The sequence below is a fragment of the Rosa rugosa genome, chromosome 4, assembly GCF_958449725.1.
Source record: "Rosa rugosa chromosome 4, drRosRugo1.1, whole genome shotgun sequence".
NCBI classification, from domain to species: Eukaryota; Viridiplantae; Streptophyta; class Magnoliopsida; order Rosales; family Rosaceae; genus Rosa; species Rosa rugosa.
The window spans coordinates 13,585,013-13,597,162 of NC_084823.1; the positions used below are offsets into that span (position 1 = coordinate 13,585,013).

At 37.2% G+C, this 12,150-nt stretch overlaps 1 protein-coding gene across 1 annotated transcript; it reads left to right on the forward strand.

Moving 5' to 3' along the window:
• Positions 1-3,953: 3,953 nt before the first annotated feature.
• Positions 3,954-5,452, forward strand: LOC133744381 (26S proteasome non-ATPase regulatory subunit 4 homolog). The gene is made up of 6 exons (XM_062172500.1): positions 3,954-4,135; positions 4,226-4,435; positions 4,800-4,936; positions 5,078-5,181; positions 5,281-5,349; positions 5,444-5,452. The coding sequence occupies exons 1-6, from the start codon at positions 3,954-3,956 to the stop codon at positions 5,450-5,452; spliced, it is 711 nt and encodes a 236-aa protein (XP_062028484.1).
• The last annotated feature ends 6,698 nt before the right edge of the window (positions 5,453-12,150 follow it).

Consider the following 12,150-nt stretch of genomic DNA (forward strand, 5'->3'; position numbering starts at 1 on the left):
GTGCATTTGATCATATGACCTATTATAGGAAATACTTCATTAGTTTATCCACTCCTGGTGTGTCACATGTTATAAATGCCAATGGTGAATATTTCCCTGTCTTAAGCGTTGGGTCCATAAGAGTCACATCCACCTTAGTTTTACATGTTATATGTGCCTGACTTGTATCATCATCTAATCTAAGTTCCCCAGTTAAATACTCAATCCCTGTACTCTGTAACATTCTTTCCTATGTATGTTCTTTTTCAGGATCTTCTGACCAAGGAGGTAATCGGCAGGGGGTATCTGAGGGGAAAAATGTTTCATTTGGACCAAGCATATGCCGGGGAGAAGCCAAGGAAGATTGCATCAGTCACTTTGACTTTGAATTCTAGAGAATTGAGCGTAGTGTGGTTATGGCATAGACGCTTAGGGTATCCTTCTTTTAGTGTAATGCGTAAAACTATGCCTCTTTATTTGTTGGCATTAATAAGTCTTCCTTACATTGTGAAACTTGTGTTTTGGCAAAAAGCCATCGAGTCAGCTACCCATTGAGTCTTTCTAATAAAAATTCCATTCCTTTTGAAATTATTCACTCTGATGTGTGGGGACCTTCCAAGAACCCACTGTTTCCGGAACGCGTTATTTTGTTCTATTTGTTGATGATTGTACTCGATTGTCTTGGGTTGCACTGCCTAGGTCTGAGGATGTTGTGTTTCCTGCATTTCAAGAATTTCAAAAAAATGATTCAAACACAATTTAATGGCCTTATAAAAGTTTTTCGTTCTGATAATGGGGGGAGTTTGTCAATAGTGTTTTTCAGGAGCACTTCTAAGAACAGAGCATAATTCATCAAACTACTTGTCCCCACACACCAGAACAAAATGGTATGTTAGAGCGTAAAAACCGTCATCTCTTAGACATAGCCTGAGCATTATTATTTGGTGCTCATACGCTCAAGTATCTATGGGGTGAAGCAGTCCAAACTGCATCTCATCTCATTAATTGTCTTCCTTCCAGTGTCCTTCAGGGGAGTATTCTCTTCGAAGTCATGTCAACCTATGTCGCTATTCCTTCATTCCATAACTTACCTACCCGATTCTTTGGATGTGTTGCCTTTGTCCACATACCAGAAAACCAGCGGTTAAAGTTGGATGCTCGGGCTCATCAGATGAGATATAAGTGTTATCACCCACCTACATGGAAGTTCTACTTCACCATGGACGTGTCCTTTTATGAAGACATGTGCTATTTCTCCCCCACCAACATCTCTCTTCAAGGAGAGAATAAATTTTTTCAAGAGATGTATGTTGGTGGAGCATTGTAGAAGAATCAAGATGCAGAAGAAGAAGAAAGCACTGCTGAAATTCCAGAGTTGCACTGCTGAAATTCCAGAGTCGACAGGGGGAGTTGACCTGTCAGTCAAAGAAATCTTACAGTCGACCAGACAAGCAGTCGACCTGGCAAAAGAAGGGGGAGTTGACATGTCAATCCCAAGATGAGAATACATCGACCAGTCAACTTCTGAAGCTGAAGAAGATTCTCTACAGGCTTTCCCCTTACTTGATACTCCACCTGCTAATGCTGAAATCTCTGGTCAATAAGCTCCAACTCAGGTATGTCCAATATCTTCATCTGGTAATCTAGTAGAGTTTGTCTCTTCTACATATGTGTTACCTAATAGAACCATCGCGGTCAACCAGCAAAAATGTATAAACCTTCCATAACTGCTAAAGCCAAATATCCAATAGCTAACTTTGTGTCACACCATAGGTTATCCAAACCTTATGCATCATTTGTGAACCAAATATCCTCTGTATCTGTACCGAATAAAGTGCAGGAGGCTATGAGAAACCTAAAGTGGGCCAAGACAATGGAGGAAGAATTGGAGGCATTAGAGAAGAATCACACACTATGCCAAAAAAGCTATCAGACAACAGAGTTCAGACGACAGAATTGTCATTTTCTGTCGTCTGAGTGTTTTAGACTAAACTCAGACGACACATAAATTAAATGTGTTGTCTGAATACAATGAGAAACCATGCTTGTTTCATTTTGAAGATATTGTCAGATTCAGACGACATTTATGTGTCGTCTGAAAAGATGGAAATATTTCATATCTAACCCTAGCAGAAATTTTGGAATTCCCTCCAACTACCTCAAGTCATTTCCCTCTCAAAATTCTCAAACCCTAGCTGAGAAGTCAATGAGGGTGATATTCAGACAACATTGTTAAGAAATTGTGTTGTCTGAATGAGATGACTTTTCCTTAAGTCTTTTTTGGAATAACTACAGAATACACGCGAAACACTTCGTGTATTTCCCAAACATTAGCTCTGTCTAAAACCCCATCCAATCAATCTCTTAGCAACCAAAAACTCGAAGCTCCAGTAAGAAAACTCGGCCGATTTGAGAGGTTGATATAAACCTAAAACTCGACCATCTCTCAAATATGAGAATCCTTACCAAAACCTAAGCCACCCTTCTTAGTCTCGCCTTCAACCCTAAAAAATCCTTGTTGTTTGCATTTGCGTCTTAATGGAGCTGTCCAGCAACCACTCAAGAGAGAGGAAGCTTCACTATTCTGTTTTCGATTGGGTTATTGGTAAGCATTTTGCTTCATTTAGTTTACGGTTTCGATTGGGTTCAACTTCAATGTTCGATATATGATTTTTCTGAAAATTGATTTGGGGTTTGATAAAATTCCCTTGTAAATTTCTCTTTGGGTCGGCCTCTCTTCCGCTCTCAACCTACTTATCTTCCGTTTCATATCTATGAGAAGCTAGTGTGGTGTTTGGGTATTCAGAGTACCAAAGTCACAAATACATGCATCCTGTCTCTGGGTAAGATCAATTATAAGCTAGATCTCATCATATCAATATAATCCATCACAAATCTGGTATTTCTTTCTTCTCCAGATTCTCCGCTCTATCTAAGCTATATTTGATGGATAGAACTTCGTTTTGGAGAGTGAGAAACAAAGAAGATGGGTTCGGATTTGAAATTGGAAGGCACATCAGCTCTGCATATACAACAAGGGTGAGAAACAAAGAAGAGGGATGGGTTCCGATTTGAAAAGTTCAATTTCTCCTGAAATTGCAGGTTTTGTATACTAATTTCACTTCTGCACTCTCTCAGGTACTACATATTCTCCCTCTTTCTACATTTTGGGGTTTCATATCGTTGCTCTATTAGCTGAATCTGGGGCTAATCTCTTGCCTTAGATTCATGTTTAGTATATGGTTTAATTTATGCTTGTTTGGTTTTCATTCCACAAACTCGTAAGCATGTCTATTTGAAACACTCTACAGAGAGGTGGAGAGAGGTGGAGATCGAGAGAGAGAGAGAGAGAGAGCGAAAAAAGTGGTGTTGTTAGTTAGCATCTACAACTCTGATTATATTTTTTCGCTTCAAGAGAGGTGAAGAAAGCTGTGTTCCTCTGATTACCCGCTGGCTCAGAATTGGACAACCTCTGTTTTACCCACATCTGAGGACTCTTGGCAACATCAGCTTCTCCGGTGCAATTGATTTGTGGGTAATTGGTTTTATGCTTGGATTTATTTTTGCTCTTCGTCTTCAATTTGTGTCTCAATCTATATGGGTTGGGTTTTATCATTGGCAGAGAATGTAAGAGAGGGGGAGAGTTGGTAATAATAGGTTCTGTATGTCGTGATTGTATTTTATTTTAATAGCCCATTTTCTTGGTTCCTCTGGAATTTTAAAAAAATATTTGGAAGTATTGAACTATCCTCAATCTAAAGACCTATATATTGAGATCTCAAGTACATATCCTCAACTTTTCCAATAGCTTTATTGTTGATAATCATTTTTTTTTTTATAAGATTGTGGATTATCAGTTGATCCCACTGTTGTAGATATGATCTAGTATTAATATTTGAAATTTTCAGTTATTTATTCCTTACTCTATTTGCCAATAATCTGCAGGTTTCTAGTTGAATACAGCTGCTGGTACCATGTCTCCCTTTGAACATGGCGAGTTTTTTGTTCTTGATGATGGTGGAGAGGTATTTTACCCTTCCTCTTTACAAATAGGTGGTGAGATGAACCTGGCTGCTGGCATTCAGGTGGCTCAATTGGCCCTCAAACATCGCCAGAATAAGAAGCAGCAACAAAGGATTATAGTCTTTGCTGGAAGGTTAATTATACCAAGTTATGCTTGTGATTTCACATTATTTTTTGCCAGTTCTTGTATACTTACCCATTTTGACTTATGTGTTGCTGTCAGTGCTGTTAAACATGAAAAGAAGACTTTGGAGATGATTGGAAGAAAGTTAAAGAAGAACAGTGTAGCCCTTGATATCATTAATTTTGGTGAAGAAGATGAAGAAAAGTCAGAGAAGCTAGAAGCACTTCTTGCTGCTGTGAACAATAATGACACCAGCCACATTGTTCATGTTTCGGCTGGTCCAAGTGCTCTTTCTGATGTACTCATAAGGTCAGTGTTCATGTGTTTCCTCATTTTCTGTTTTGATGCCTGAATAAGTGATTGGGATAATAGTGCCGGATTTTAAGTTGTCTGGTCTAACATCTTGAACTGTAAATGTGATACTCCTTAGAATAACAATCATGTCTTCGATTGTTCCAATCCTAACTCTCATGTGAGTGCTGCATCACCTCTTAGTAATGGCTAAATTGGTTCAAAAGTTGGGATTTGCATAAACTAAAAACAAGATTGTTAACCTAGGGGGTTATGTCATATTTGAAGTTCAGAGCCTAATATGTGAGACTAGTATTCATGGGGATTTAATGACCTGGGAATTTCTTTGCTTGAATTAAAAATTTCTATTCTCTTCTTGCAGTACACCTATCTTCACTGTAGATGGAGAAGGTGGGAGTGGGATTAAGATTAAGTCTATTGTTGAAGCTTCAAAGCCGTGGCCATCGGTGAGCATGTCCAGGTGGTTACTCACGGTGAATCATGCCTTACCATTTGCCTGTGAGCCACATGTTATGGATGATTCCATTTGTTTGCAGATTTAGTTAGAATTCTCCCTAGTCAATTATTTTAAATTACCCATATCAGTTATTGTTTCCTTAGTATGCAGTCGGTCTCCTTTTTGATATTTGGTTTTTGCAGCTCTTCAAATGTCTGTGCAGGAAGGTGAAAAAGATTCTGCTAGCGATAAAGATATGAGTAAATTATTGGCTGATCAGTCTTTTGTGTCTTCTATCCTTGCCTCGGTATATCTGTTGCATCCTCCATTTTTTCCCTCATTCCCATAAAAAAAATTTTGCATAACTCTAGCCTTCAATAACATATTATTTTTAATGTTTCTACAGCTTCCAGGGGTTGACCCAAATGATCCTTCAATAAGAGACTTGCTTGCTTCTATGCAAAACCAGTCAGAGGTGAGTATTAAACTTAGCAGGGTTTAACAGTACAAGAAAATAGCATATACTGGATTTATCTAGGTCATGGCTTATCTTGTTATCTAACTTAAAGTTTTCTTAAGTGGTGCTACTTTTGTGGGTGCTGAATTCTTACTCCACTCGGTTTTTGATGGGCTGTTGAACATTTTCTTAGTTAATGAGTGCAACAAATGTTTTGTGTTTTGAAAAATCAACCCAAAATATTTTGAAATGGCCTTCCCTGCAACTAGAAACAGAAATCATGTTAATGATGCAGTAATTTAAGAGCATTTTAATCTGTTTTCAATTTTCTGTGGGTTTGCTTTTGTGGAATTTGTGACCTAATTATATGAGTTCTATCATCTTAAGCTTTTCTGCTCCATCTGGTTGTATGAATCATACATGGAAATAAGCTGCTAATCAATTTGTGTAAGGAATCCAATGAGGCAGAATAACTTTGTTTTTGATATATACTATGAGGGAGAACTTTGCGACCGACATACTCAATAGTTTTATATTTCCAATGTATTTTTTTTTTCTTTCCATGTTCTTAAATTCTTGTGCGTTATGGGGCAGTCTAGAGTTAATATAGTTATTTTCTACTTTAAATAGTATCAATTGAACTTGACAGTAGTCATGGGCAAGCTACAACCAACACCTTGTGAGAATAATTACACAGGCTCCCTTTCCTCGTTTAGAAAAAAACCATGCCCTGACATGATTCATGAAATGAGATTTTTTCCCCATTTGCTCATGCCCTTGTATTAGATTCAACAATTATGTGACATTGTTGGCTTGCATCTCTCACATAGACCTTATTATTTAATATTCTAGCTTTCCTGTAGTTTGGCTCACATATGCTAGTTTCCATTAATATGCTGATTTAAATCTTTGGAATACATGTACTTCAGTTCTATTTGAGAGTAAGAATATCGGTTTAGCAGAGGGAGTTTACGAATTTTGTTGATGGTGATGGTGTTGGTGACATTGATGACACTACTACTCAACAACAAGCAGAAGAGCAGGTACATGACCTCTAGCTCTTTTTAGCTTTTTCGCAAACCCGAATTTTATTGATCGAGTTTTGATCAGTTTGGTTAGAGATGTGAATGTACATGATTTTTGGGACTAATGAGTCAATCTATGAACTTTTATAAGGTATCAAAATTTCTTGGAATGTGTATCTAATGTGTGGTTCTTGCTTGGTGAAATGTCTATAAGCTGAATTTGAATGTTGTCATTGTTTATATGCCTTGTATCAAGTTTATTCATCTTGGATGCAAGCTTTTGCCTTGCATTGATCTTCTGTAGTGGTTGGAGTGGATTGTATGCCTTTTAATTTTAGTTTTCTGATTGTTCTGTCTTTTGTAAGGGTCATTGGTCTAGCTTCTATTGACTACTCTCCTCTGCAGAAGTAATTAGATGAGACAGATCTTCTATACAAATGACAAACATATAAGGTGATATATGGTCACGTGGTCTGTCCCTGTACCAGCTCTGAAAGATTTAGTTAACTCCCCATTTCTGTAATTTTGAAAACTAGTTAAAGTGACACAATGCATGGATATGAACCCCAATTGACGTCAACGCCTTGGAAAAAAAACCCCTCTCTATTCTGCCTTGACCTGACCCCAGGTGACAAAATGAACATGTGGTTTTTTGGTTTTTTTTTTCTGTGAAATTTTTGCTAGAACTGAACATTGTGTTAATGCTAGAATTGTTCTAATATTTGTTTACTTGGTGAGTTGATGTGGCTGTTAAGTTTTTGACATTTGGTTCCTTTACTTAATTGTGTGATATACATATTGCTGACTATTGATCAGATCTGTTTCTTTCAAGACATGACTCCCCAGTCTAACAACACAGCCAAAGCTAAAGCAATAACACTAAGGATGAAGGCACTGCAAATGAAAAGAGGCGAAAAAACGGTGTTGAAACCAACTGTTGAAGAGACTGATGCACCACATAAATTTGCCTTCACCAAACATGATCAATAATATGAGATATCAATGTTTTTTGGGTTCCATTTGTTGATCATGCCAACTGCTATATTTAGGTTATTGAACTTATGTTTACTAAGTTTAGCTCCATTATGGATGTATGTATAGCTGCAGTAACAGATTAATCAAATATTGGTATTTTTATGAATGGATTCCATATTTGATGAATGCATTGGGTAGTTTCCAGATTTACATAATTGTGGCACAACGAGAATACAAATCTGTCATCTGAATTAGAAAGCAACAACAAAATGAAATCCAAATATGTTGTTGGACATATCTAAGAACAACAGAAACAAGGAAAAATATGTTGTTACTTGTGCATTCAAACAACAGAAAATTGTCATCTGAAATAGAAAGCAACAACAAAATGAAATCCAAATATGTTGTTGGACATATCTAAGAACAACAGAAACAAGGAAAAAAATGTTGTTACTTGTGCATTCAAACAACAGAAAATTGTCATCTGAAATAAAAAGCAACAACAAAATAAAATTCAAATATGTTGTTGGACATATCGAAGAACAACAGAAACAAGGAAAAATATGTTGTTACTTGTGTACTCAAACAACAGAAAATTGTCATCTAAAATAAAAAGCAACAACAAAGTGAAATCCAAATATGTTGTTGGACATATCTAAGATCAACAGAAACAAGAAAAAATATGTTGTTACTTGCGCACTCAAACAACATATAAATGTTATTGTAGGCTACTAAAGACGATAGATAAATGTAATCTAAACTGAATGCTAATGACAGTTAACTGTTATTGGAATGTGAATAAAACAACACTTAAATGTTATTATAAGTCCATTCAGACAACATATCAGATTTCATATCTTCTACTTTGGAGCATTCAAACCACATTTTTCTGTCTTTGGAATAAGCATTAGATCATAGAAATTACAAGGAACTGTTATTTGTTTTCAGATCACACTACATTTATCTGTCGTTTGAATTCACTAGCCTCATGTCTCGATTTCATCAGACAACAGAAGACCTAACAAATTTCTGTCGTCTGATAAATAAGACGACAGAGGAAATCTGTTGTCTGATGCCCCAAGAGACGGCACCGTACTAGACAACAGAAATTTTTTTAATCAGACGACAGATATCCTCTGTCGTCTGATTGCTTTTCTGGCATAGTGACACCTAAAAACTTGTACCACTACCCCGTGAGAAAAAGTTGGTTGGATGTAGGTGGGTCTTCACTGTGAAATATAATGCAGATGGCACAATGAATAGGTATAAGGCAAGGTACGTTGGTGGCTAAAGAATTTACTCAGACGTACGGGATTGACTATGATGAGAATCTCCAGTAGCCAAGATGAATACTGTTCAAGTGTTATTATCACTGGCAGTAAACCTGAACTGGCCACTCCATCAATTTGATGTTCATAATACTTTCCTTCATGGAGAGCTAACTGAAGAAGCATACATGAACTAACCTCCTGGTTATATACCTGACATACCAGGTGATATTGTGTATAGATTGAAGAAGTCCCTTTATGGACTGAAACAGTCACCCCGTGCATGGTTTGGCAGGTTCACTCAATCCATGAGACGTTTTGGATATAAGCAGAGAAATTCTGATCACACCTTGTTCTTGAAACACCAAAAGGGAAAGGTGACTATGCTCATCATATATGTGGATGATATGGTGATTACAGGGAATGATCTAACAGAAATTGAAAGCCTTGAGGAGAAGTTGTCATCCGAATTTGAGATGAAGAATCTAGGTGGCTTAAAGTATTTCTTGGGGATAGAGGTAGACAGGGAGAGAGATGCTATCTTCCTATGTTAGAGAAAGTATGTGCTGGACCTCTTGGCAGAAACAGGCATGTTAGATTGTTGCCCAATTGATATTCCAATTGAGCAAAATCACAAACTGGTAAAATACCCTGATCAAGTTCCAACTGATAAACCTCGGTACTAAAGGTTAGTGCGACGTCTAATTTACTATCACATACTAGACCTGATGTAGCCTATGCAGTTAGTGTTGTGAGTCAATTTATGCACAATCCAAGTGAAAGACACATGGATGCTGTTGTGAGGATCTTGAAGTATTTGAAGTCTGCATCAGGAAAAGGTTTAATGTTCTCAAAACATCAACATCTTGATGTTAATAGGTATACAGATGCTATTTGGGCTGGTTGTATCACAGACCAGAAGTCTACATCTGGCTACTTACCTTTGTGAGAGAAAGCCTTGTTACCTGGAGGAGTAAGAAACAGAAGGTTGTTGCAAGGTCAAGTGTTGAAGCTGAATATCAAGGTATGGCATATGGAGTGTGTGAACTCCCGTGGTTAAGTAATCTTCTCCGAGATATGGGTTTCAAGCCTAAGTCAGCTATGCAGCTATATTGTGACAACAAAACTGCAATTGAAATCTCTCAGAATCCTTTGCAACATGATCAAACGAAGCATGTGGAAGTTGATCGACACTTCATTAAGGAAAAGCTGGACAAAAGGTTGGTTACCTTTCCTTTTGTTCCCACTTAGGAACAATTAGCAGATATACTCACCAAAGCTGTATCTAGCAAGTTGTTCTATGACTCACTAGGCAAGTTGGGTCTTCGAGATGTTTATGCCCCAACTTGAGGGGGAGTGTTGACATGTCAGTCATTGTGTGTGTAGTACTAATGTGTAATACAATTAAGTGTAGTACTAATGTATAGTACAAGTGTAGTACAATAGAGTTGTATATATACCCCTTACATAATAGGGTTCAAACACAAAAAAATATTTTCTCTTTTTCCATCTCAATATTTGACTGATATAACACAGGTATTGGGAGTAGTGGTTGTGGCATTTCAAAAGAGATATCTAGGTTTTCCAACTATTGCATGGTGCGATGAAAAGGCTATGTTCAAGCTAATTCATGAGAGGTTGGATCAGCATCTTCATGGTTGCCAAATAAATTATTATCCAAATAAGTCGGTAATAATTAAAACAGTAGCCCAGCCATTCCTTCATATACTATGTCGGTGTTCCAACTATCGGTAAGGGTGTGTAGAACTTATCAGTCCAAAGTAGCGAAGTAATGGTGGAGTAAAGTATAAGACTAAAATGGAGATTGTCATTTAAATTTTATAAAGATCTCAACAACTTGTCATTTACTTGTAGACTATGCAATGGGGATCAATCAACTTAAATTCCAGATCACCTAGTTATTGTGTATCAAGTGATTAAGGTAGGAAATCTGATTCAGTACGAAAAATGAGTTATAAATTAACAATATGCATCTAGCAATATATGGTTTGTACTGATTAGCTTCCTTTATGAGGGGAGGCCTACCCCTAAGTCGTCTAACCATATAAAACCAGGGGCGGATCCACTTGAGAGGCTGGCCCAACCCAAAATCTTTAAAATATTTTAGCTACTATATGTATGAGCATCCACAAATGTGGGTTTGGTTCAGTTGGCGAAGTGTAGTGTTGTTGCCTTTATCCTTAGGCTTTCCTTGGTTCAAATCTCTTTGGATGCAAATCTTGCCTCTTTTTCCTCATTAACTTCTCTCTTTTTATCCTGCCTTCCTTTCCCACCATTAACTTCTCTCTCTTTTTCCCCTTTAGTTACAACATTTCTATAAGTATATCTTTAATATTTATCCCCCTTAAAGGCAAATCTAATCTTGCATTGCCTGTAATTTTGTTTTTGCTTTTTCTGTTATAAACTAGAGAATAAGAGAGAGATAGAAGAGAGAAACAGAATATGGGAGGAGGTAGAAGTGTATGTTTCATTCTCATTAGACCCCTTTATATAGGGGTAAAGTTTACATCATAAGGACGTAACTAATGAATATTTACAGTGGACAGCCACATTTATATAATATTTACAACACTCCCCCTTAGATGTCTGTTGAGTTAAAAATTTCACAAAGTGTAAAATGTCACCCAACGTAATTTCACTCGTATTCATTAACAGAATAGAGTTTTAATTATTTCGGGTTCGACCCATTCAAGACAGAATGTGTCTCTTAATTACAATCCCTTGTTACAAGGGAAACACCCTTTGATTCCATTTATAAAGAAACCAATGTGTGTTTGTTTGTTTTTGCCGCTGCACCCGAATTTTGGAATGGGTTGCCTACGTACCCGGGAATGGATCAAGCCACTCGTAGTTTAAGAGTTCCAATTTTTGAAATAGGAATAGTGTTTAGGATGCGGTTGCATCTAGATTATTTGATTCCAGATTGCCTACATACCCTTGCGGGATCAAACCACATGTAGTTCCAGCATTTGGGATTTAAATTGGTAGATGACCCATTTATTTTTGGATTTGTGTTTGAGATATTTGTGAGGGTTTAATGCCCTTGAATTTGCTTTTGGGTAATTTGGGAATGATTTTATTTTTCTGGTGTTTGGATGAATTTGACTAGTGGAGTCAGAGATTCGGATTGGCTGAATTTGACTGGTGGAGTCAGGGATTCGATTTGAATTTGTGGTTGCATCTAGTGGGTCGCTAGATTGCCTACATACCCTGTGAATGGATCAAACCATTGTAGTTCTGATGGATTTGTATATTTGGGATTTTTCTTGGTTTTGTACCAAAATGATATTTTTAGGTTCCGAAGTATTTTTTTTACGAAACCAATGTCCGGGTATTTTTGATTTGGACACCCGTTGTGTTGAGCCTTGCCGAACTCTTCAAATGGGCCCTAATTTAAGATGGGCTTTGCTTGTGAGTCATTTTCCTTGGTCTACCAGCCATCGAGACCCTTTTAGAGGCTCAAATTGATTCAGAGGCCCAGCTACTATTTTCTCTGTTCCACTTCTATTTTTTCTTGGGAAAAAAAATAC

Excerpts from the sequence above, each read along its gene's own strand:
- LOC133744381 (XM_062172500.1), top strand. The coding sequence starts at position 3,954 with ATGTCTCCCTTTGAACATGGCGAGTTTTTTGTTCTTGATGATGGTGGA. Across the intron at positions 4,136-4,225 it reads ATTATAGTCTTTGCTGGAAG|TGCTGTTAAACATGAAAAGA; the intron begins GTTAATTATACC and ends TGTTGCTGTCAG. Across the intron at positions 4,937-5,077 it reads TCATGCCTTACCATTTGCCT|CTCTTCAAATGTCTGTGCAG; the intron begins GTGAGCCACATG and ends TGGTTTTTGCAG.